At 40.6% G+C, this 20,665-nt stretch overlaps 1 protein-coding gene across 2 annotated transcripts in view; it reads right to left on the reverse strand.

The window, feature by feature from the left end:
- The window catches only part of LOC110956135 (histone deacetylase 7-like), a 43,712-nt gene extending 33,313 nt beyond the window's left edge, over positions 1 to 10,399 (reverse strand). The window contains exon 1 of one of the 2 annotated variants that reach the window (XM_051948618.1): positions 10,116 to 10,399. In XM_051948618.1, coding sequence (XP_051804578.1) covers positions 10,116 to 10,134 — 19 coding nt within the window. In that variant the 5' untranslated portion in view covers positions 10,135 to 10,399. Of the gene's footprint in view, positions 1 to 331; positions 765 to 10,115 lie in introns of those variants that run through there. The other variant, XM_051948619.1, reaches the window with a different exon arrangement.
- Between the last annotated feature and the right edge of the window lie 10,266 nt (positions 10,400 to 20,665).

Raw genomic sequence — 20,665 nt, forward strand, 5'->3', positions numbered from 1 at the left:
ACATCTGATTTTTGTAAAACTGATTTTTAAGGTTTGGGAAGTGTAGATGACAATCATCTGGCTGTAGAAATCTCAGCCAGGTGAGCATTTACACCTGTGGATTTTGGACATAAGCCAGAAGCAGGATAGCATGGATTATAGCAGTTTTTGTTGCAAACAGTGAACATTTAATTCACATTTTTACCACAAATCATAAGAAATTCATGAGACCGCGGTCCTGTACACACAAACGCAGTACAGACATTTTTCAATGAAGTTTTTTTAACAGTAGCTCCAACTTTTAGCCGTGTTTGCTAGCTAATTAACAGAGCAGGTTAGCAAACAAACCTACCTTATTGAGGTGAAGTTCAAAAGCGACGTACTGTCAAATTTCATGCGACACCGGAGGGACTTAAAAGCCAGTTTTAAAACAGCAGGAGCGGGTTAGACGACAGAAAAGATGCATGCAAACGCCGTCCAGCGGTCTATCTTTGTCATGTCGGTGTCCTTCTGTGACTAAAACTGCTTCGTTGTTGTGACAAGTTGAACTCTTCTTCGGGGCTCCAACCGTCAGCACGCGCCGCTGTCCGGGTAGAGTAAGCTACCCGGAGCGTCTCTAAACCTCTCCGTAATTAACCTCCGAGAGAAACAACCGACGGCTACCTTTCATTTATCTGTCTCCTCCTCACTCACTTCACGTCTGTCGGCGGTGAAAACTGCCGATAAAAGCAGCTGGAAGTCTCACTTTCATCCGTGTGTTAGTGCTGCTGGTGTGAGGGCTCCATCTGCTGAACTCATCCGGGTAAGGATGCTGTGTGTTCTGCTTTACAACCAGCATGAGAATAAATACTGTAGCTGCCCAGCCCTACACTATATCCAGGGGTTAAACTGTGCACTTATCCAGTCAGTTTAACATAAAAAAACAGGCTTGTATGTTGTATTTTATAGGGACTATTCAGTCACCAGACACTAGGTCTAGTTAGAACTGTGCACAGTGCGTTCTTTGGATGTAATCTGACTGAAGTAACTGTGTTGTTGCTGTTACTGGAAAGAGATGCTGCCCCAGGCCTAGAATTAAATATGAAGGTCATTTTTAAAAAATGTGTACCACAAACTAAACTTCATCACCTTCTGTGTCAGATATGGCAGATTCATCCTATTCCAGTAGCAAAATGTCACAAAGGAGAAGCCTGAGCATTGCCAGACTTGTACCTTCTTTACTTTGGATAAAGCAACATTTTGAAAGAATTTAAGGGGAAGGTTGAGTTTGAATGAACTTGAGTCACAAAGAACAATACTGTAACATCCTCAAACATATAGGCTTGTACCCACATTCACTGCAGTGACAGACCATTCTATAAAATGCCGCCTATCTATCAATCCATGTGCTATACCTGCTTTTAAGCTGTGGGAAAGACAGGGTCCAGCCATGTAAAGTCACAGTATGGACAATTTAGAATCAAAAGTTAACCAACAAGACATGTGGACACTGACAGGAAATCAGAGCACCCATGCAAGCACAAGGAAAACATGCAAACTACACCCATAAAGGCCCAAAGTTGACCTTCAGATTTGCATCCATTACATTTTAGCTGTGAGACAACAGTGCTACCCTCTGCACTACCATCCCGCCTTCTTGATTTACATTTTTTAAAATCATAGTAATTTTATTGTCATTTAATTCATGATTCATAAAGCACTAACTGACCTACTATACATAATAATAGACAGATCTATGCACTGATCCAACTACATCTACAGTGACTGAATGATAAACAGTTTTGTTCATTACTAGGCCAACTGTCTGTTGCCCTACTTTATATTTACTTCAGTGTCTAGTTCGCTTCCAGACTTGCAGTAATGCCACGGCAGCAAATATTACAGCATTTAAGCAGCAGAACGGAAAACTGTCTGTAATAATGCGCTCGACACGTCAGAGAAAACTTACTGTGATTCTCCGTGCTAAATGATATTTGGATTTTTGTTGATAATAAAAGTGCATCTCTGACTCCTGTGATTTTGCTGGAAGAATGCTGAGCATGACCGCTTTGTTCCCACCATAGAAACTGTTACTCTATGCAGCAGTTTAGAAATTTACTGTAGAGGAAAGTGTTTAGATGGGCTACGTAAGATCAAAACGCTAAGTCAGGGGATTTAAATGAATGAAGTTACTGCTGCTATGCCACCTGCATAAACTGCACACAGCCGCTTCCCATTTGGAGACAGTAAGGATTTGGTCTTATGTGAAGCTGGCACAGTGCTGTTTGGATATCAGGAGATGCATCTTAGTTCTTTTACCTTTTAGATAAACCTATATTTGACCTAAATACACCCCCCAAATAGTTATATAAAAGTACAACATATCAGTTTTGAATTATATGCACAAACCATTTGGAAGTAAATACAATGCACAAATTGACAAATACTACATTAATCGTCAGTCTAGAGTTATGTGATGTCTGTAAATATTGTAGCTGGTCCAAGCAGAGCTGAGTCTGGCTGTGTACAAGCTATGGCATGCCCCTCAACTTGTGAAAATCTAAACATTCAACTTTGAGATATTAAATGGATTTTAGATCACCTGAAGTGTTGTGTGCTCTGCTGGCTTCAAAAACAAAACAAAACAAAACAAAAAACAACTGCCTAACTCTTACATTTTCTAAACATCAAGGTAAATTGTTTTTCATAGCTCCAATCCAAAATATACGTTTTGGATGTTTTAAAACTGAGAACATGAATATTTCACGAGCCTGTGCCTATGTTATTCATGAACTCTTAATTGTAAAGTGAATTTTAGGTCCTTTTACAGCAGATTTGCGATTCCAGGAAAATCACAAGCATTACTAATAACATTAATAATCTTTTTATTCAAGCTTTCCTATAAACAGTGATAGTGTGACAGTGAGCTGGCATTAACTACACCAGAGTCCTAAAACTAAAGCAGCCACAGTACATGGAATACGACCATGATAATTTTATCAGTGACACTTCATCGATTTAGAGGCCTGTAGCTGAAGTCATCAATGGAAAGCAGACACACATGCTTACTTCTGCCTCTAGAAAAGCAGAAATACAGGTAGCGCAAGAGGTAAAAGTAGACTGAAATACCATGCGATGAGTCATTTTTGATGACACAACTACAGACTCCTAAAAGAACAGCATACTGTGACAATGACTGAAGCAAAAGCAACCAGAGCACTAACAAACATAAGTACTTACATTAGCCTCAAAACTGTTAAATGTTTATTAGCTACACATGCTGCTGTCAGTATTCACGCAAATTGAAAAAATATAATGACTTTATAATCCTATTATGTAGGCATGCTTGTAATATGATATGCATATTACATTGTTTACAAAATGAAGAAGACGCACGCAAATAGCTGAAATATTTCTATCATAGTAAATAACTAATGGATGGGTGCCAAAACATTTGCATGGTGATAACAGGGAGCAGCTTGGTAACGTACAGTAAAACTCCCTCCACTCTTGTGCTCTTGTTTAGGTTAATGATCCTAGTGTGCAGACAGTAAAGGTGATTTATTTGGGTGGCTTCGTTTTACAGCAAATATGTCTTTAAGTAGTGCAACATCTGGGTGTCTTTAGGACACTTTTATGGCATCAGACCGCATATTTAAAGGGAAGTGGGGAGCTCAGAACAGAAACAAACTGGCCAAAAATGTAAATATGGTCACCAAAATGACTTGGAATACACAGAGGCTTGTGTCAGACATACGTAATGTACAGGCTAAGGCAGGAAGGAATAGTAAATCATTCCTAACACCCATTTTATAGGGAATTTGATCTGCTTCAGGCAGGAGGATGCTATGAAGTCATTAGAACCTAAAAGAGCATGTAAATAGCCATTTACATGGTAAGTCCTAGCTTCATTTAGTGTGTGATTTTCTGCAGACTTTACTGATTTGTATTTTATTTGGGTATCTGACCAACTTGTGAACTCAAAATTAATGCTTTTTGTTTCACTTGACTGGGCAACAAAGTCCCATTTGATCTCACATGCATACATGCAAATTCAGGTGCATAGGTGCAAATATAATGGAAGTGCATGCACTTCCATTATATTTACCGTTGATTTCCACAGTGTGTCACACTCTCATATGTCCACTGTCAAACTGAAGCCTCACTGTCTCTCACCCTGCTTGTGGCCAAATTCACTCTCTGCCAAATAAAAATCTTATCATCATTTGATCCAGGAAGATAAACCAGTATCAGAGAGCACACATAATAAAAGAAACTACTGTTTTTAATTTCATGTGACTAAGGCTCCTTCTGGTCTTATGAAGGAGTCATTAGTTTTGCCATTGGTAAGTTAAATTGTGTCCTGAGTTTTAACTCAGCAACACTCAGTCTAATTTCAACAGCAGTATGTGTTTTCCCCTGTACTCTTGGCAGGACATAACAGTCCATCCCCCAGTCACGGGGCTGACTGTGGCCTAAATTATTTGAGATACGTTCAAGCAAATTGAATTTCATAACATTCCATTTTGAAGAGCACATGCTTGAGACAAAGCTTAGTCTTTGCAGATATAGAAAGTGCCCCGGTGCTACCAAAATTACATTTCCCTGAATTTAGCTCATTTAACACAGTTATTTGAAATTTGCTCACCTAATTATACTGACAGTCAATAGAAACTTTGAGGTAGAAATGTACGCAGAATTCTACTTGTAGGGGGGTTGTAATTATTCATTGTGGATTTACTGATGATCTAGTGCCCTGGTAGTTGAGATAATGATGAGTTGTCATTTTGTCATGATTCAATGCACATGGGTTGGTCACTTTGCAAAAGTCAACCAAATACACACCGAGCAATACTCAGTGAGTATCTGCACAATTTGAGAATGGGTTTTGAAGGCCTATATAAAGGCCCAAAAAAGGCCACCATTGTTAGTCCAGTGAACAGCATCATGCCGCGTCTATCACATGAACAACGTCTCCGGGCACTGGGTATGGTGGAGGCCGGTTTGAGCTACAGTGATGTAGCCAGGCGTATGGGCTGTTCCCAACCCACAATCAGAAGCCTGGTCCAAAGCATGCGCCGACGGATTGCTGCCTGCATTGAAGCAAATGGAGGCCATATTCGGTATTGACTGTTGTGACTTTGTGTTTGGCAGGTGCCGTTTTCTTTTGTGAAATCATTCTTGAAACTTTAGATTTTTGTTTCTGTATGCCAATATGCTAAACAAATGATTCATATGAAGAAAATCCAGTTTTGGGCTTCAAAATAAAAATTATGTTGAAAAATATGGTCTCAAAGTTTCTATTGACTGTCAGTGTACATATTTACATAGGAAATTAATTTCATGAGCCATTATCAACACACCATTATTCACATTAATCATTGATTTTGCGCAAAGTTTAAAAACAATATCAAATACGATAAGGCTGCGTCGTAATTTACATCACAGGACTGTAAAAGTTGTCACTGACGTTTGAAATTCTGTTTTTGTGTCATCATCAGATGTCAGTAGACCTCTCCCCTCTTATCATTCACCCTCACACTACGACTACGTTGTCTCCTCGGTGGGCAGGGCCACTACTGGCAGCATGCGAGTGTTTAGATTTGTGTGTGTGCATCATTGACTGGATCACACAGAGGCCAGTTGCGTCAGTAAAAACATACCCACCTTGCAGTAAAATGAGAATGAGTGAGATGCCGTGGAAAGTCATGCTAAAAATCTTATCAAAAGATTCTCATAGGGTCTTTATTATCTACAAAATCCCAGAGAGGATTTTAAAGGCTGAAAGAACCGTAAAGAAGAGAAATGACACATATGGCACAGGACTCCAAGGTAGAGGTTTGTGGCCAGTGGGGCTCACTCGTCTTCCAGTCACAGGAAGCCGGTCGGAATGAGAGGAATGCAGTCAGGCAATACGGTGATGGAGGGAGCAGCAGTTGCAGGGCAGATTGCCAAAAGTATTAAAAAACAGAAAAGGTAAAGAAAGGTAACTGATAGAGAGGAGAAAAGGTGAGGGTGTGAATAATTAAGACGCACAATCAGACAAAAGCTAATATTGGCATTCCTCCAGAGATGCACGGATACATTTGCACACCAAAAAGAAACGTCCAACAGCAGCTTTCTTGGTTGCTCTCTTATTGACAGTTTGATGTGGATAATGTGCGCGATATTGGACGGGTCAGTGAGGGAAATGCCACAGTACATTATTGGGACTTGTGGAATGTGTGGAGTTATCAGTCGGACAGATTTCCTGGTAACGGATGGAAGCTGGGGATCCACAAACAAGAATCTGTTTTTTGCAATCTAGGGGGTCATCCTACCTTACAGACATGTATAAGCTCACAGAGGCATGCTCGGACTTGAAAACAACACACAGACATGCAGCACACAGTCAGGCTCTGGTGGTAGCTACCAGCTATGATGTGTTTTCTACTTTTCTCTTTCGTTCTAATATTTATTTGGATGAAAAGTTGATTTTTGTTTTCTTACTACTTTGTTAGTAATTGGCATCTTTTTATTTGTTGTCCCCTTAAGTAACAGCCCCAGACAGAAGTGCATCCATGCAGAAAATGTTGTTTACCAGTATTAATAACTGCCACAGTGCTGTAGAACTGATGAAGGAATAGCAAACAAAAGGCACATAAAGCTGCACAAATTAATATTCAATGTGAAAGATGAGCTGGCTGGATTTGATCTGAAAATAGTTGCTTGCTCATTGCTTGACTGCAGTTTTTCAGCTCATTGTTATGGTTTTACAGCTCATTACTATTTCTGTTCACGCTCACCACTATCATCAGCCTCTTTTTCAGCCGCAGCAAGCAGGTCTTTTAGCAACAAAGCTCAACTGACACACTGTACATGACCTCGACAGCAGCAAGCATCACACAGACAAATTAGGCTACTAGATTAGAGATTAGAGACCTTTATTCTTATTCTGCTTTTGTACAACGAAACTGCACAGTCTTATGAAAAAAAGTAAAGCATCTAGCAGCTAAAGAGCCAGATGGTGCAGTCCAACACAGTTGCTTTATAAGGTGATAATATGTAAGTGTTGTGTTTACAGTCTGCTCCAGGGCCTCAAAGTGGAAAAAAAAACACAAAAAAAAAACAATTACAACACAAGAGAGACACACACAGTTAATGATCCTTTAAATTGTTCACGTGTGATCCAGAAACAAGAAAGAAATTCAATCCTCAAACTTTGCCTTGTGTTTTGGTAAAAAAAAAAAAAAAAAAATTGAGAGAAAAAAGTTCCATCTAGTTCTTAAGCAGTGGTTTTAGAGATGCGGAGCTCTTTCAACCGCTTGAACTCTGTTTACTAAAAAACATAGCATGTGTTCAGGTAGGTCTCACTGAGCTGGAGCTAGCAGCTGTGTGGTAGCTTTGAACCGAGAGGGTTCTGGAGGCTGCTCACACCGGTGGGTAGCCTCTAAAGCCGTTCCATTCCCAACAGCAAAGCAAAGTTAAAACCACAGAGGGGAGCGATAACACTTAGCGCTCGCCTAGTTTCTCTGGAAACTGAGTGCTATGCTGGAAAGTGTTGCTTTACAACGCCTTCACACTCCTACATGAGCATGTGTGGAAAAAGTTCAAAACACGGTTTAACAACGTGTAAACCTTTGAAAGATGTTTTTGGTGCGGCCTTTAATGTATTTAAACATGTCAAACTGAACAAACCTGCAAGGTGACGATTTTGCTGAAGCTACTGTGCTCACTTCGAAAAATTTTAATGATGCGTGATTGAATGTCCAACAGCTGAATATAATAAAAGGAGAAATTAATTTGTGGAAATCGTTCTGTCTGTTATCCTAGGTTGTTGCCTGTGTTACAGTGGAAACAGACAGGAATGTAGGAAGCTAAAACCTTACAGTCCCTGAAAATGGGTTATATTTCCTGCTTGTAAGGCTTTCCCATTCTGTTCAAGTAATTTCTAAAGCTGTCCAGTTTCGATGAGCTGCTAATATATGTCAGATTCTTGCAGTAAAAGTGTTCATCCACAAGGTGGTAATATTTGAGTAAATGACACTATCATGTGGTTATTAATTAAACACAAATAACAGCCTGTTTTGATATTAAAGATGAAACCAAGCTCACTAAAGGCCGCTCACTGGTGTCTTTCACATCAGCTACTCATCTCCTTCCTTATGACTTTACAGCGCTCAATTGACCTCAGTTAGCAGCCTCTCCTGTCATGAAGAACCCTCTTCCGACCAGTGCGGAATTAATGAAAGGTGATCCGTTTTGGACGCCTGCACTCTGGCCCACTGCAGAGCCAAGTTACTCTACTGTCTTTCAGCAGCTTTGGAAAATGTAATGGACCAGTGCAAATCCGAAAATCATTTTGGTAGTTGAAAAACAAAAATGCATTTAAGTTTTGATTGGACTGACAACCTGCAGAGGATAAAAAGCCTTCTCACTACAAATGGAGACTTCCAAAGACAAAGAATGAATTCTTTTCACTTTGAGAAAGCTTAGATCCTATACAAGGGAGAAATCATTTGAAAATGAAACACACAACATTGTTAGCAGCCCATCTGTGCCTTTAGGCGATGCGCACACACAAAGATGTAGTCGGAAACTGAGAGAGGGAGAGTTATGTCCCAGAAGGCCACTTCTAGCTGGCTGTGGCCTCTTAACCTGCTGCCCCCTGACCCTTACAAAACAAACAAACCAGAGGTCTGATGATTTATCACAATGACAAATATAAAATATCAAGTTCATCAAGTATTTGACTGCTCAGGACACTTTGTTCGAGACTATTTAAATTAAATAGTGCTCAGGGTCTAAATATATTCTCAAAGGGCTGCAACCATCAATTATTTTCATTACTGATTAATAAACCAATAAATACATTTATCACTTGCTCTACAAAATGCTACACATTCATACAAGTCCCCAAGATAAAGTCTTTAAGTGTCTTGTCCAATCCAAACAATTTACAATCACAGTAGACAACGTTTTTCATGGTATTAAAACACTCAATTTACATTTATCATTGCAGGGTCAAGTCCAAATGTCACCATGAATGTCATCATTATAACCCATTATTTTTGGAGAGGACACAGAGCAATTAAAGTCTGATTTATGGCCAAACAAACCACGTAGACTAGTCTCTAAAAATGGAGCGGAACGGAAGAGTAAAAATAGAGCAAAAGTTGAGTGTTTTGGGCGAGAGAGCAAGCAGAGGTTGAGGCCAGCATTTCATCCTATGCAGCAAGATTTATGTAGAGTGCACAAAAACAAGGAAGAGGGGGTGAGAAGCTAAACTTGTAATACAGCGGACTCTGCTAACTTTTTTTACCTACTTTCTAATAATGCGGTTTCAAGCATGTGCCAGTGGGAATGTGATTTACAGAACCGGTCAAGTTTTCTATAAAAAGATGCATCTGTGGGCCAAAATGTAGGCATGCCTGAGCAAGATTTGACACTTTTTCAATGTTTGCTCTTTTACTTGTGTCCTTGCTTGAAAGAACAGTTATTCAGTCCAGTTCGACTGTCAGTGTTACTACAGCAACGTAATTAACTCTCACTGTGAACTGAACCTCTTTCCAACCTTTCACTGTTTCTTTTTCTCTCATCCCTATCACTGTGCTTGTCTGCTTCATCGCAGAGAGGGTCTGTTGTTTTGTGTCTCTTCTTTCTCTGCACTCTAATACTTTTCATGGACAGACGAGCTCTCCAGGGTGGGTGGTTCTGTTTCCAATTTTCTCCCCTTCCCCATCCCGAGAAACAACACTTCCAAAACCAAACAAATAAAACCAGAAAAAAATGAAGTGTAATTATTTATCTCTCTTAGTCACCACAGTGTTCTTCTTGGACATTTTACATGCCCACGTGATTTTGAAGCATTTGATGTATGGCAGCTGCTACACTGAGTCTAGAGCAAACTGAACTTTCTCACGCTGAAAACAACAAAAACTGACCATTTCGCAGGTGGAATAATGAAGATGAAACAAAGGAACTACTGGACTTATAAACTTCACTTTCAACAAAACTGTTTCCACATCTGCAAAACTGCCACCAAAACTCTTTTCAGCACATAAAAGATCAACATACCTTCCTGGTAATATACACCAAGGAAGACACCTTTCTTTTTGCACAGCTGTTAAGCATTCCTTCACGTATAGATACATCCAATGAAATGTTGAAAATCTTACCGGTTTTGGGTGCTGACATTCAGCGAGAGGTTCCTCTGTGCTCCCACAGCAGTCCAGTCAATCACGGAGGCAGCAGTGGGGCTGACGGAGAGGCTCAGTGAGGAGATAGCTCCTTCTTTGACAGGGGAGTGGTGCTGTAGCGCTGGAGCCCGGCTGTGCACTGACAAAGGGAGTCACAGTCAAATGCTTGACACAACGAGCTGCCTCTGACTTTTCTCTGTCTTGCACTTCCTCTCATGTGAGCTCAACTATCTCGCTCTCATTTCTCTCGCTCTCTCTCTCTCTCTCTCTCTCTCTCTTATTCACTACCCTTAATTCTTCTTTCAGAGAAGACACAGTTGCTCTGCCCTATCACCCCCCAGTAACTTTTTGGCAGTGCTGCCCCTTCACCAAAAGCAGAAGGCGGGGGTAAAAGAGAGAGAGAGGCAGGAGGTTGTGGAGATTGTGTGTGTGTGTGTGTGTGTGTGTGTGTGTGTGTGTGTGTGTGTGTGTGTGTGTGTGTGTGTGTGTGTGTGTGTGTGTGTGTGTTGTAGAGAAAGAGAACGAAAGAGCGACAGATTGTGTAGTCACTTGTGTCTGGCAGACAATAGCAGGAAGTGTCGCTTTAGGATGCACAAAGTACACAGGACTGAAAAACGAAAACTGCATCAAGCATGAACCATTAATGAAGTATCAAAAAACATCTTAAAATGGGACAAATAATACTGAAACAGCAATGTCACAATTTTTAAAAATGTATTTATTTTTTTTGGTTTATTTTATTTGACAGTGAAACATAATTAACACAGTTTTGTGCTATGAGATGATGAAAACGAAATGGAAAGTTTTAACACATTCATAAGTTTTGTCTTTTTTGATTCAGAATACCCACACAGCCCAGTCAGTTTAGCATGTGATTACTTGTTCTCTTAATAAAATATTCAGATTTTCAACAACTTCAAATATATATATGACTATGCCAACACACTTTTATATATTTTTTAAATGCAGTAATCAACCTGTAGGGCTTATCGAAGGCAGAGGATAGCATTTTGCAGTGAGCCTTTTTTGACCCAGTCAAGCTTTTACTCCAGTGTAAACACACAAATTCAGTGGGATTACATATACATAAGGCAACGTATTTTACACCAGCATGTACATTTCAGATTGAGTAAACTAATGAAGGGAGAAAACAGACAGAAAGTTTGTGGATTGAATAAAAAATAGTTCCACAGTTTTATAATTTTTTTACTAATTTTATTTTATTGTGTTATTTTCTGATAAGCCGTCTTTATTATTCATGGTTTTCCTATTAATTTTAGCAGCTGAATTCGTAGCAAGCACAGGGTATTTTACCAGGAAAGTTACTGTAAATGTATTCTTTTTCTCATGTACTGTAATTTGGGGAAACGTACATTTCCCCGGAAATACAAGCGGAAAAGACACGTTACTGCGTGTGGTTTTGTCAGATTTGTCACCACCGTGATGTGAGCAGCACGAGATTCATTCATATAAAACTCTGCAGCATCAGAAAAAGCCAAACCAGTGTTCAGTAGATTTTAATACAACATACCAATAAGTCATTGGACAAAGATGGCGCATATGCATTCAATATACTCAGATAAGCCACAACATTAAAACCACTTGCCTGGGATTAAGCTGTTTTCCACTGCGGGGACACGCAGTTCGTGTTAGGGCGGCCCAACTCCTTGTGCTTGTTCCAACCAGTGGTGGAAGCAGACTATTTTTATAGGGGTGGTCAAGCTGAGACCCACCTACCTGGAGGTGGCCTACCTTGAATTTCCTGTTGGAAAAATAGTCATTTCTGTTGTGACTCGCTCTTATTTTTTGTTTATGCAAGGAAGACTGAAATAAAAAAGTACACTGTGATTATGCATATTTATAACAAGCGTTATCATGTAACTCTTAATTGCTAAAGTCATGCTGCATTACATTGTTGATAAGGCTCACAAGATAAGTGTAATTTCAGAGAAGTACATAAACACCTAACTGCTTGTACAAGAATCTATATAAGAGCTTTGGAATACAATAAAAGCTAAACCTAAATGCTTAAGCTACATATACTCAATACACATATAAAGAATGAATATATACTGTCCATACATTTTTCAATTACAATAATACAAATCTCTGAATTGCTACAAAATGTAACATTTTCTGATTAGTCAGATCTACTTGGTTGTATTTGTTGAAGTGGAGGGTGGTTGCACTGCTGAAATACATCTGTGTGGGAACAACAACAACAGAAATGGTTCTGCATAAAGTACTGCCATAAAATGGTAGTTACTGGATGTAACTTTAGTTTTCTGAGTAATTGCTTAGCCCTCTAATAGGCTTCACAATTGGATGACCACTCCTCTGGTCAATCTTTGGCTATGTACTTGGAACTGCACCTGTAAAACTTCTCTCAAGGCCATTTTTGGGAGAGAAAATCATAACCTGGACTATGGAGTGTGTGAGCGGCAGTGAAGTAAAACCACTATCCCGGACTTTTTAGTGATTGGTTAAACTTGGAGAGGATGGTGAGTACTATTTTTCCTGTTCTCCTGATGTCCATGTCAAGTAACAGTCTCCTCCTCTTTAACGTCACAATCGACAACTTAAAATTTGCTGCATAGGCTAACAAAACAAACCTATTCTAATTCGTTCATGCTCATAGAACCAGAGTTATGCTCAGTACCTGCTACTTGTCCTTGTTTTGGAAAACTCTGAATTAATATGGCCCACCCTGTGGGATCCTACACTACAATGAAAACCGCTCAAAAGGACCAAGAATTGGGACATTCCTGTAAGCATTGGCAATGGAAAAGCACTTGTGCCACCAAAACAGCTTTGACTTGTCAGGACTCAGGACCTCTTAGGGTGTTCTTGGGCATTTGACATGTTAACAGTAGATCCTTTGGGTCTTTGTGGGATGTGGCCTCAGTGGATCAGGCTTGTTCTGGATTTGATAAGTTTGGAGGCAACTCTTCGAGGTCCTTGTCACGTTCCTCGAGCTGTTCCTGAGCAGTTTTTGAGGTGTAGCAGGGTGCATCATCCTGCTGGGGGAGGCTGCAGCCATCTGGGAGTGCTATTACTATGGGGTGGGTGTTGCTGTGGCGTTTTGTCTGCTACAATGTTGTAGTGAGTGTTGGGTGTCAGTAGCCACATGAACGCCAGAACTCAAGGTTTTTCTGCATAAAACTGCACTGTAACAAAATGGTCAGTGTTGTACGTCACTGTCAGCGGTGGTAATGTTGTGGCCAATTGATACAGCATGGCCACAACATTCTCACCTGATATTGTATCATTGTCTTACGTCAGATTCTTTAGCTTCTGCAGCATATTTAGAATAAACACATAATCTTGTAAAACGTGACTCCACGATGACAAACTGTGAACAGTATTCTGCAGTGAGGGATGCCGCACAGCCAATATCATAATCTCATTAAATTTTAAAGATTCTTGAAAGGCGGGCTGCAACTAATACTCAGTTTGCTTTCATTATCTCTTCATCAATAATATGTTTTATTCTGCCCTTTATGGAAGCAAAACATTTTTCTTGCGACCTGCCACAAACTTTTCTGCAGACATGACAATGCCACAGACAGACATAACAAATCAGCAGCAGACAGCTAAGCCAGCACACGTTAGCCCTGTTAGGCTGAATTAACCTCTGTTGATTTTAGGGCGTGCATGCTCCATGATTCCTTCTGTCTGAGGAAGAGAAATGCAGCTAAAGGGTCAACAGCTCTTCTGACCTTAACTGTTGTGTGGTCTGGCTCCCTCTGCTACTGCACTAGCAGCTATGGATTAGCTTTCTGGTTCAAATGTAACTTCATCCTTTGGGAAAACATACTGACCAAAAGGAAGTCATGTTTTGGGGTTATGACCCTTTGTCCCCATGGCAAGCGAGAGCGAATCTGATGCTGGATTTCCCTGGTCTCAGTCTCCTCAAACAAACTTTACAAAGAGAATGCGATGTGGAAACTTCATGCCAAAAAGCAAACAAAAAAGCAACAAATTCCTAGTTGCTATATTACATTTTTCGTGAGAAAAAAATAGTGGATGCATATTGTGCCTCAATAGAACACAAATTTCAGCAATTTATACAAATGCTTTTGTCTGTTTCAAGATTTTAGTTTTAATCTCCCAAGAGTCAATTAACCAGGATTATCATTCCATTAAAACATATGTGGTTTTTAATGTGCAAAAAACAAACAATCTGCATTAGATGAACCCACTTTCCCAGGCCTCTGAACAAAAAGATTTCTCACAGTCTGTGCAATTAGTGGAAGTAGGGCACTTTATTCGAGGTGATACAAATAGCAAACCTGTTCCTTTTAGACGGCAGAGAGGAAAAGGAGGAGCAAAAAGACGCCAAGGCTGATAAGAAGCAGGTTAGAAGTCCTTGAGGAACACAATGGGATCTGCATCATGTGGAAACATGAGGTGCACACGGCCTGTTAAAAGTCCCGAAAGATCAGTGTGTGGAAGAGCAGTGAGAAAGGAGGGGGGCGCCTTTATCTCCCAGTGCAGTCGAGACAGATCACAAAAGGAAAAAATACTGGATATGTCTCAGCCTACGACCAACCAGATTTTTTTCCCCCAGTCTTCTTTTAAACTTTATGTGCTTTATGATTGCTCCTCGTGGCGTTTGCAAGAAAATTTCTGCTGTGAGAACAGAGTTTAGAAACTTCCTCAGTTGGCTGAGCATCAGATTTGCCTCAATAAGTTTATTCTCTCTCCTTCCCTCTAGATATTGTCTCAAATGTGTTAATAGCAGCATTTATATGATAGTTTCAGGGACCAAAACCAATACCTTGCTTTTGTTAGTTCTTTAGAGGCCAGAAACATTATTTTCTCCACAAACGTTTTTGTTTAAAGAGGCCCTCCAGTGAAGTTTTTTTTCACGTTCACATGTTCTTTTTTAATATGCTGGACGACAGCCTGAACGAAATAACCAGTCAGCACCACCTTGAAACTGTTGACAGTCTCAAAAACACAAATTCAGGATTTGATATGAAACAAATCTAAGGAGCCGATCCCTGAAACTTGTAGGTTCAGCCTTGAATTATGTTCATTTTGTCGTATATAATAATAAGGGAACGTTGTTTTTTCTACACCGACAAATCAGGGGGAAAAAAAGAATGTTTTACCTTGCTCACATGTTTCGACGGCGCTTGCCGTCTTCATCAGAGCGTCATCTGACGTGTGCTGACGTGTCCTTTTTATCAGGTGACGGTCTGACAGGCGGCCACGCCCCCCGCCGTCCGGTGGTCTCTGGAGGATGGAGTCCCAGGGATGCAAGAGGGTGTAGGCCCCCTCGTAACGGTTCATGGAGCAGCTCGCCTGTTTCCAGATCTCTATGACCTCCTTAATCCATCGTCCAAACGATGGGTGTGTGCACACGTCGGAAGACGTTCTGATGAAGACGGCAGATGCCGTTGAAACATGTCAGCAAGGTAAAACTCTGTGTTTTTTTTTGTTTGTTTTTTTTTTACTGATGGTGGGTGTTACCTTGTAGGCTGAGGCTTTCTATATCATTATTTCTCTACAGAATCAGCTTTAAAACATTAATTTTAAACATGTATGGCTGAATAACTTCAATTTTCAAGTGTAGAGTGCATTTACATATGAGCTGGTGTGCTTTAGCTGCAGCAAGTAGAGTGCAGTGGCTGAAAGTTCAATGATCTGCACTTTCTGAAAGAAGTAGCAGTTTGATCGAAGCCCTTTAAGACAATAAGGGATCATGGAGGGAAAAAACAACTTTTAAATATATAACTTTGATAAAGAGTTGGGTTTTCAGTTGTTAGACCAACAATTAGAGAGAAACTATTCCTATTTTCAATATTTCTTTAATAAAAGCACAAGAACTTTCTCTGAAAAGTCACATTTTTGTATTTTTTGGGACTGTCATCAAATTTCATGTAATACCAAAACCAACACAGTGCACCACTCCATCCATCAGAAGTTTCTGACTTTCCTACCAACTGTAAACACTATACTCATTCATTATGACATTCACAAATAAAACCCTTCTGCAGTTATAAAACTGTTGTGGCAGTAAATAATGCAGATGTTGGGAAGTATTTTCAGCTGCGGACTGATACACATTTGTTGGTCTTTATGGCATCAAGATTGTTTGTGTGAGGCTAACACAAAATTAAGCACAGTTCTCATGGTAACTGAATGAAGAAACACGTCATTGAACAAGAGCGGAAATCTGACATTTTTCAGTACTTGGCGTTTTTGAAAAAAACTTGTTGAGGTTCAACAGCTGTACTGTACAATACCACCGTTGCTGTCTAAAGGTAGACATCTCATGTGTGGGTCAGGATGTCCTCATGAAGAAACAGGTTTACCCACTGTGCCAAACGTGGTCACATCCTTCCAAGAATGCTGGCTGTTGTGCTTCTCAGCTTTTAATGAAGCCAAGTGGCGAGCCGACCCGTCTCTCGCAGGAAGGGGGAGTTTCCTGAAAGGTCATGGTTGTTCCAGCCAGACCAAACACTGGCTAATTGCTTTGTTGTTTGTCGGGTCGTTGCCTGTTTTTGTGTTGCGATTTTCCTTTGTTTAGCATTCCCAAGTATATTACCTGAGCCTGCACAGAAAAGATGGGGAGGACAGTGAGGGGAAGTTTGAAGAATGGGAGACAAAGGAGGGGGGTGAGGTCAGGCACTGGAAATATGAAGGTAGCATGTGCATGATGGATGCTGTGATTAGGGCCATGAAGGGGCCCCTGTCTCCCTTCATCTCCCAAGCTAAAAATAGCAGGAGTAGGAAGGTGCTTATGGGACCTGGGGGGAGGCCTGGAGGGGACAGGACGAACAGGGCCGCTGTAATTGGTGAGAGACAAACAGCTGGGGGAGTTTTTGAGTGTTATGGGGCTCCACTGCATGCAGCTGTACTCTGTCTTTCAGGCTATAGATTCCTCTCAAATTGTTACATTGCTTCATTCTCTTTCGCACACACAGCAGGAAGGAGTGTAATGGGTCCCTGACAGCCAGAGCCCTAAAGAATGAAAGAATGTGCAACATGAGGCAAAGGAACAGCTGTATAGAGGGGGGCGAAACACGAGGGTGGGGGTGGGGGGGTCAGTTGATTCACAGAAGTAGGGGCGAGGTAGAAGGGATGATGAAAAAACAGTAGGGAGAAGAAAAAAAAAGCTTTCTGAGAGTAATAATATGTGGAAAGGGTGGACGTTTCTGGAAGTGGAATCAACAGATTTATCGGTTTATGTCAAACATCGGTCTAAATCAACTCCAGAGCGTCCTGGCTGGAACTGGAAGCCCGGCAGATGTTTTGCTCAGCTGTTGCAGAACCGATTCACAGTCGGGTTGGTGTGCCTCCTATTAAGTGAGCTCTTTATGATGAGGCAGCCTTTGGGAACTGGAATGGATAAAAGAGCCTGGATGAAGAAGTCCACTGCAAGGACAACAAACTACAGATCCCCTGTGTATGTGGGTGTATGTGGGAGGAGGTGGGAGGTAATGGAAAAAAAAACATGAAGTCACCCTAAATAAAAGGGTGCTGGGTATTTAATTTAGTCTCCGCACTACAGCTTGGCATCCCCCTCTTCATATGAGCTGTTTACCATCTATTTTGGAGGGAGATGTGACCAAGATACACATCTGTACGTTATGCCTCAGTGTTGTCAGTGTCTGTATTTTTATGCTAGAAAGCATCTGCATGTGGTTCAGTGTGGCACTCCCATTTTTTCAGAAGACGAGCTACATTTTTGTTCAGCGTACACACAATGAAGGGAGAGAAAATAGCAATGAAAAAAAGCGCGGCGAAACCACAGACTTCATGAGATACAGCCAGAAGACCGCAACACCACACATGTAGATGCAAACAGTCAGGCACTCAGACAAACATGAGTATTTCACTCTGTTTTCAAACTTTGTTTCTCCTCTTTGTGTTGTTCTAGAAAATTTGACACCTACCGTCGACGCACACCTGGATCACATGTGCACACTTTCGCTCAGAGAGTTTTTACCTCTGAAGCCTGACTTCTTGTGAAATCCCCTCCTTGCAGCTCTTCTGAAAATACCACCGTCGCCGTGGTTGGAGATGACACCAATCGCAGCATCTTGGGTGTGTTTGTTGGTGTGTGTCTGCGAGTGTGTGAGATCAAGCAGGAGCTACATGTCACAATGCACCTGCACGCCGGCGGAAATGCAGCTCCCCCTCATTACCACAATATACACACATGCACAAACATACACGATTACACACTGGCCACCTGTACTGTCTCTTGTGTGTCTTGTAACCCTAATACTTGTATTGCTGAACACGCTTTTACTGCTGCTGTGTTGCGGTATGAATTAAATTACATAAACTCTTAATACCAAAATCTCTAAATGAATAGCATACTTTAAGGTGGTTTTGTTTAAGAATGAACTTAATAATTTTAATAAAATGTTTGTTGCCATGATGAAACATGAGTAGGGGGCCTTTAAATGCAGATATACAAATATAAATGCACACTTTGATAAAAATGATTTCTGCAATAGTTGTTTTAGTACAAATGCAGTTTGTGCCTCGTATAATGATGTTACACAAATGTTCGATGTTTGCTTTAAGTGCAGCAGAATACTATCAGTGAGGGCTTCAATGTTTTGTGCACATTTTCACAAAACAACTAAATAGTAATTCTTCATCAAAGTCGTTATAATCAACATTTTTGATCAACAATAGACCAAACGATGAGCTGCATGTGGAAAGAATCAAATGATACGCTTAACAACAATTCGAGAGCTCAGTAGTTTGTGCTCTACTGGCCTTATTAGCATCATTTTACCACTTTGTTTTGGTTTTATGGCAACATTTGTTCTCACTGATCTCACCAGTCCCATTTTCAGCCAGTTTTCAGGGAAAAATATCAAACAGCTCAATATGCACTACATATAAAGCACCAAACACAGGACTGCTGATTACATTTTAGCAGCTAAATAATCATATATTTACCTCGGGAATAAATGGAGACCATAAAGCAGAACTGAAAGGAGAATAAATACTTCATTTCCACTCTTTATGTGCTCCACATGGATTCTCAGGTTCTCAATTGGAAACTCCATGCCAAAAGATCATACATCATAATGTAATAAAATGCAAGCGTTGTCATCTCAAAGTACTTTAGCTGCCTATAGATGGTCAAAAGATCTTTTTTGTGAAGATTTATGAATAATTTGTTGTTAAAATGTGCACCCAAAACACACATACATGTTTCAAGTCCATGCTTAAGTGATCATCATCTTTTCAGACAGGAACACCACATTCATTTCTTCATCCTACCAATCAAAAGTTAAAATGAAACTATCACCTGCATGTATGTGTGAGAAATTAGAAACTGTAAATGACTTTGAAGGAAGGACTGAGAGGGAGGATGAGAATTAAGAGAGAATTTGAGGATGACTGTGCAGCACTGTGCAGCTTTAGGTTTAAGTATGGGGCAGTAATTTTCTGGAATACATAAGGACAGTAATTTCCCAGCGTTCGCTTGCTTCTGCAGTGCAGCTCCTCTCATCTGTTTGGACTTTTCTGTAAAACGATTCACTCTGATTTTGCCTCCAACACTGGCTTTTTACAGCCATAACTTTATGTCAGGGTCTGCAGAGTTGGATATGTTTTGTGTCTCTTTCTGTGCTGTATGTAGGGCAGGGTGACCACAGGGCTGAGGAGGAGGTCGACAGGTGTCCCCCTGCCTCCAGCTGTGACTAGAAACTCTCTGTGGTTTTTACCGAGAAAATGCCCCGCTGCAGAGGCATGAACGAGCTGCACACGAAACACGCAAACCATGTCTGACTGACAATTAGCACGGCCTGTATTACACAATATAATATAAAAGGCTCACACGGTAAAATCACATGATACGCAACCTCCCCATCATGTTCACAGAAGTGACATGGTTTGCAGAACCGCTGCAGAAAACCCTACGCAGACGCTCATGCACATCTAGTAGCACACTTTAATACGAAACCTGTATTCTGGTTTATCCACAAACCTGCTCATCTGACTGACATCTCAGTGTAAGGCTTTTTGTGCTCTCTATGTGTCTGTTTGATCGCAGTGGAGTCTGAGATGTGAAATGTTCAGGAAACCACAGAGACATTCAGCTGGAGCACCACACAATGACATTTAAGATCATATTCGTATATACACACACATTGTAATGAGCAGTAGTCGGAGTTTAAACAGTATTTTTACGCAGTCTACACAGGTGCGCTGCATTGACTGTCCCACAAGTGTGTTATCTGAAGGCTCTGAAGTTTGTTCCTATTTTTTTTTAACGCATGAAAAGACTAATTGATTGCTGCTTCTTTAAATTAATCCACCTGTAAGGAACATAAAACCATGCAGTTCATGTTTTGCTACCAGATTGTTTGTCTTTAAATTTTGAAATCAACAGTTTGTGTAAGGCTGCAGCCCTGAAAATGTGCCACGTGAGGCTTGATGCTAATTAGTCAAACTCGGAGAAGACGACGGTGATTGTTAAAACGTAAAGAGAACAATGAGCACCACTTTCTCTGCCTTACTGATTTTCTTGCCAAGTGAGTCTTCTTTCT

This window comes from Acanthochromis polyacanthus, chromosome 5 (genome assembly GCF_021347895.1).
Source record: "Acanthochromis polyacanthus isolate Apoly-LR-REF ecotype Palm Island chromosome 5, KAUST_Apoly_ChrSc, whole genome shotgun sequence".
In the NCBI taxonomy this organism is placed as follows: domain Eukaryota; kingdom Metazoa; phylum Chordata; class Actinopteri; family Pomacentridae; genus Acanthochromis; species Acanthochromis polyacanthus.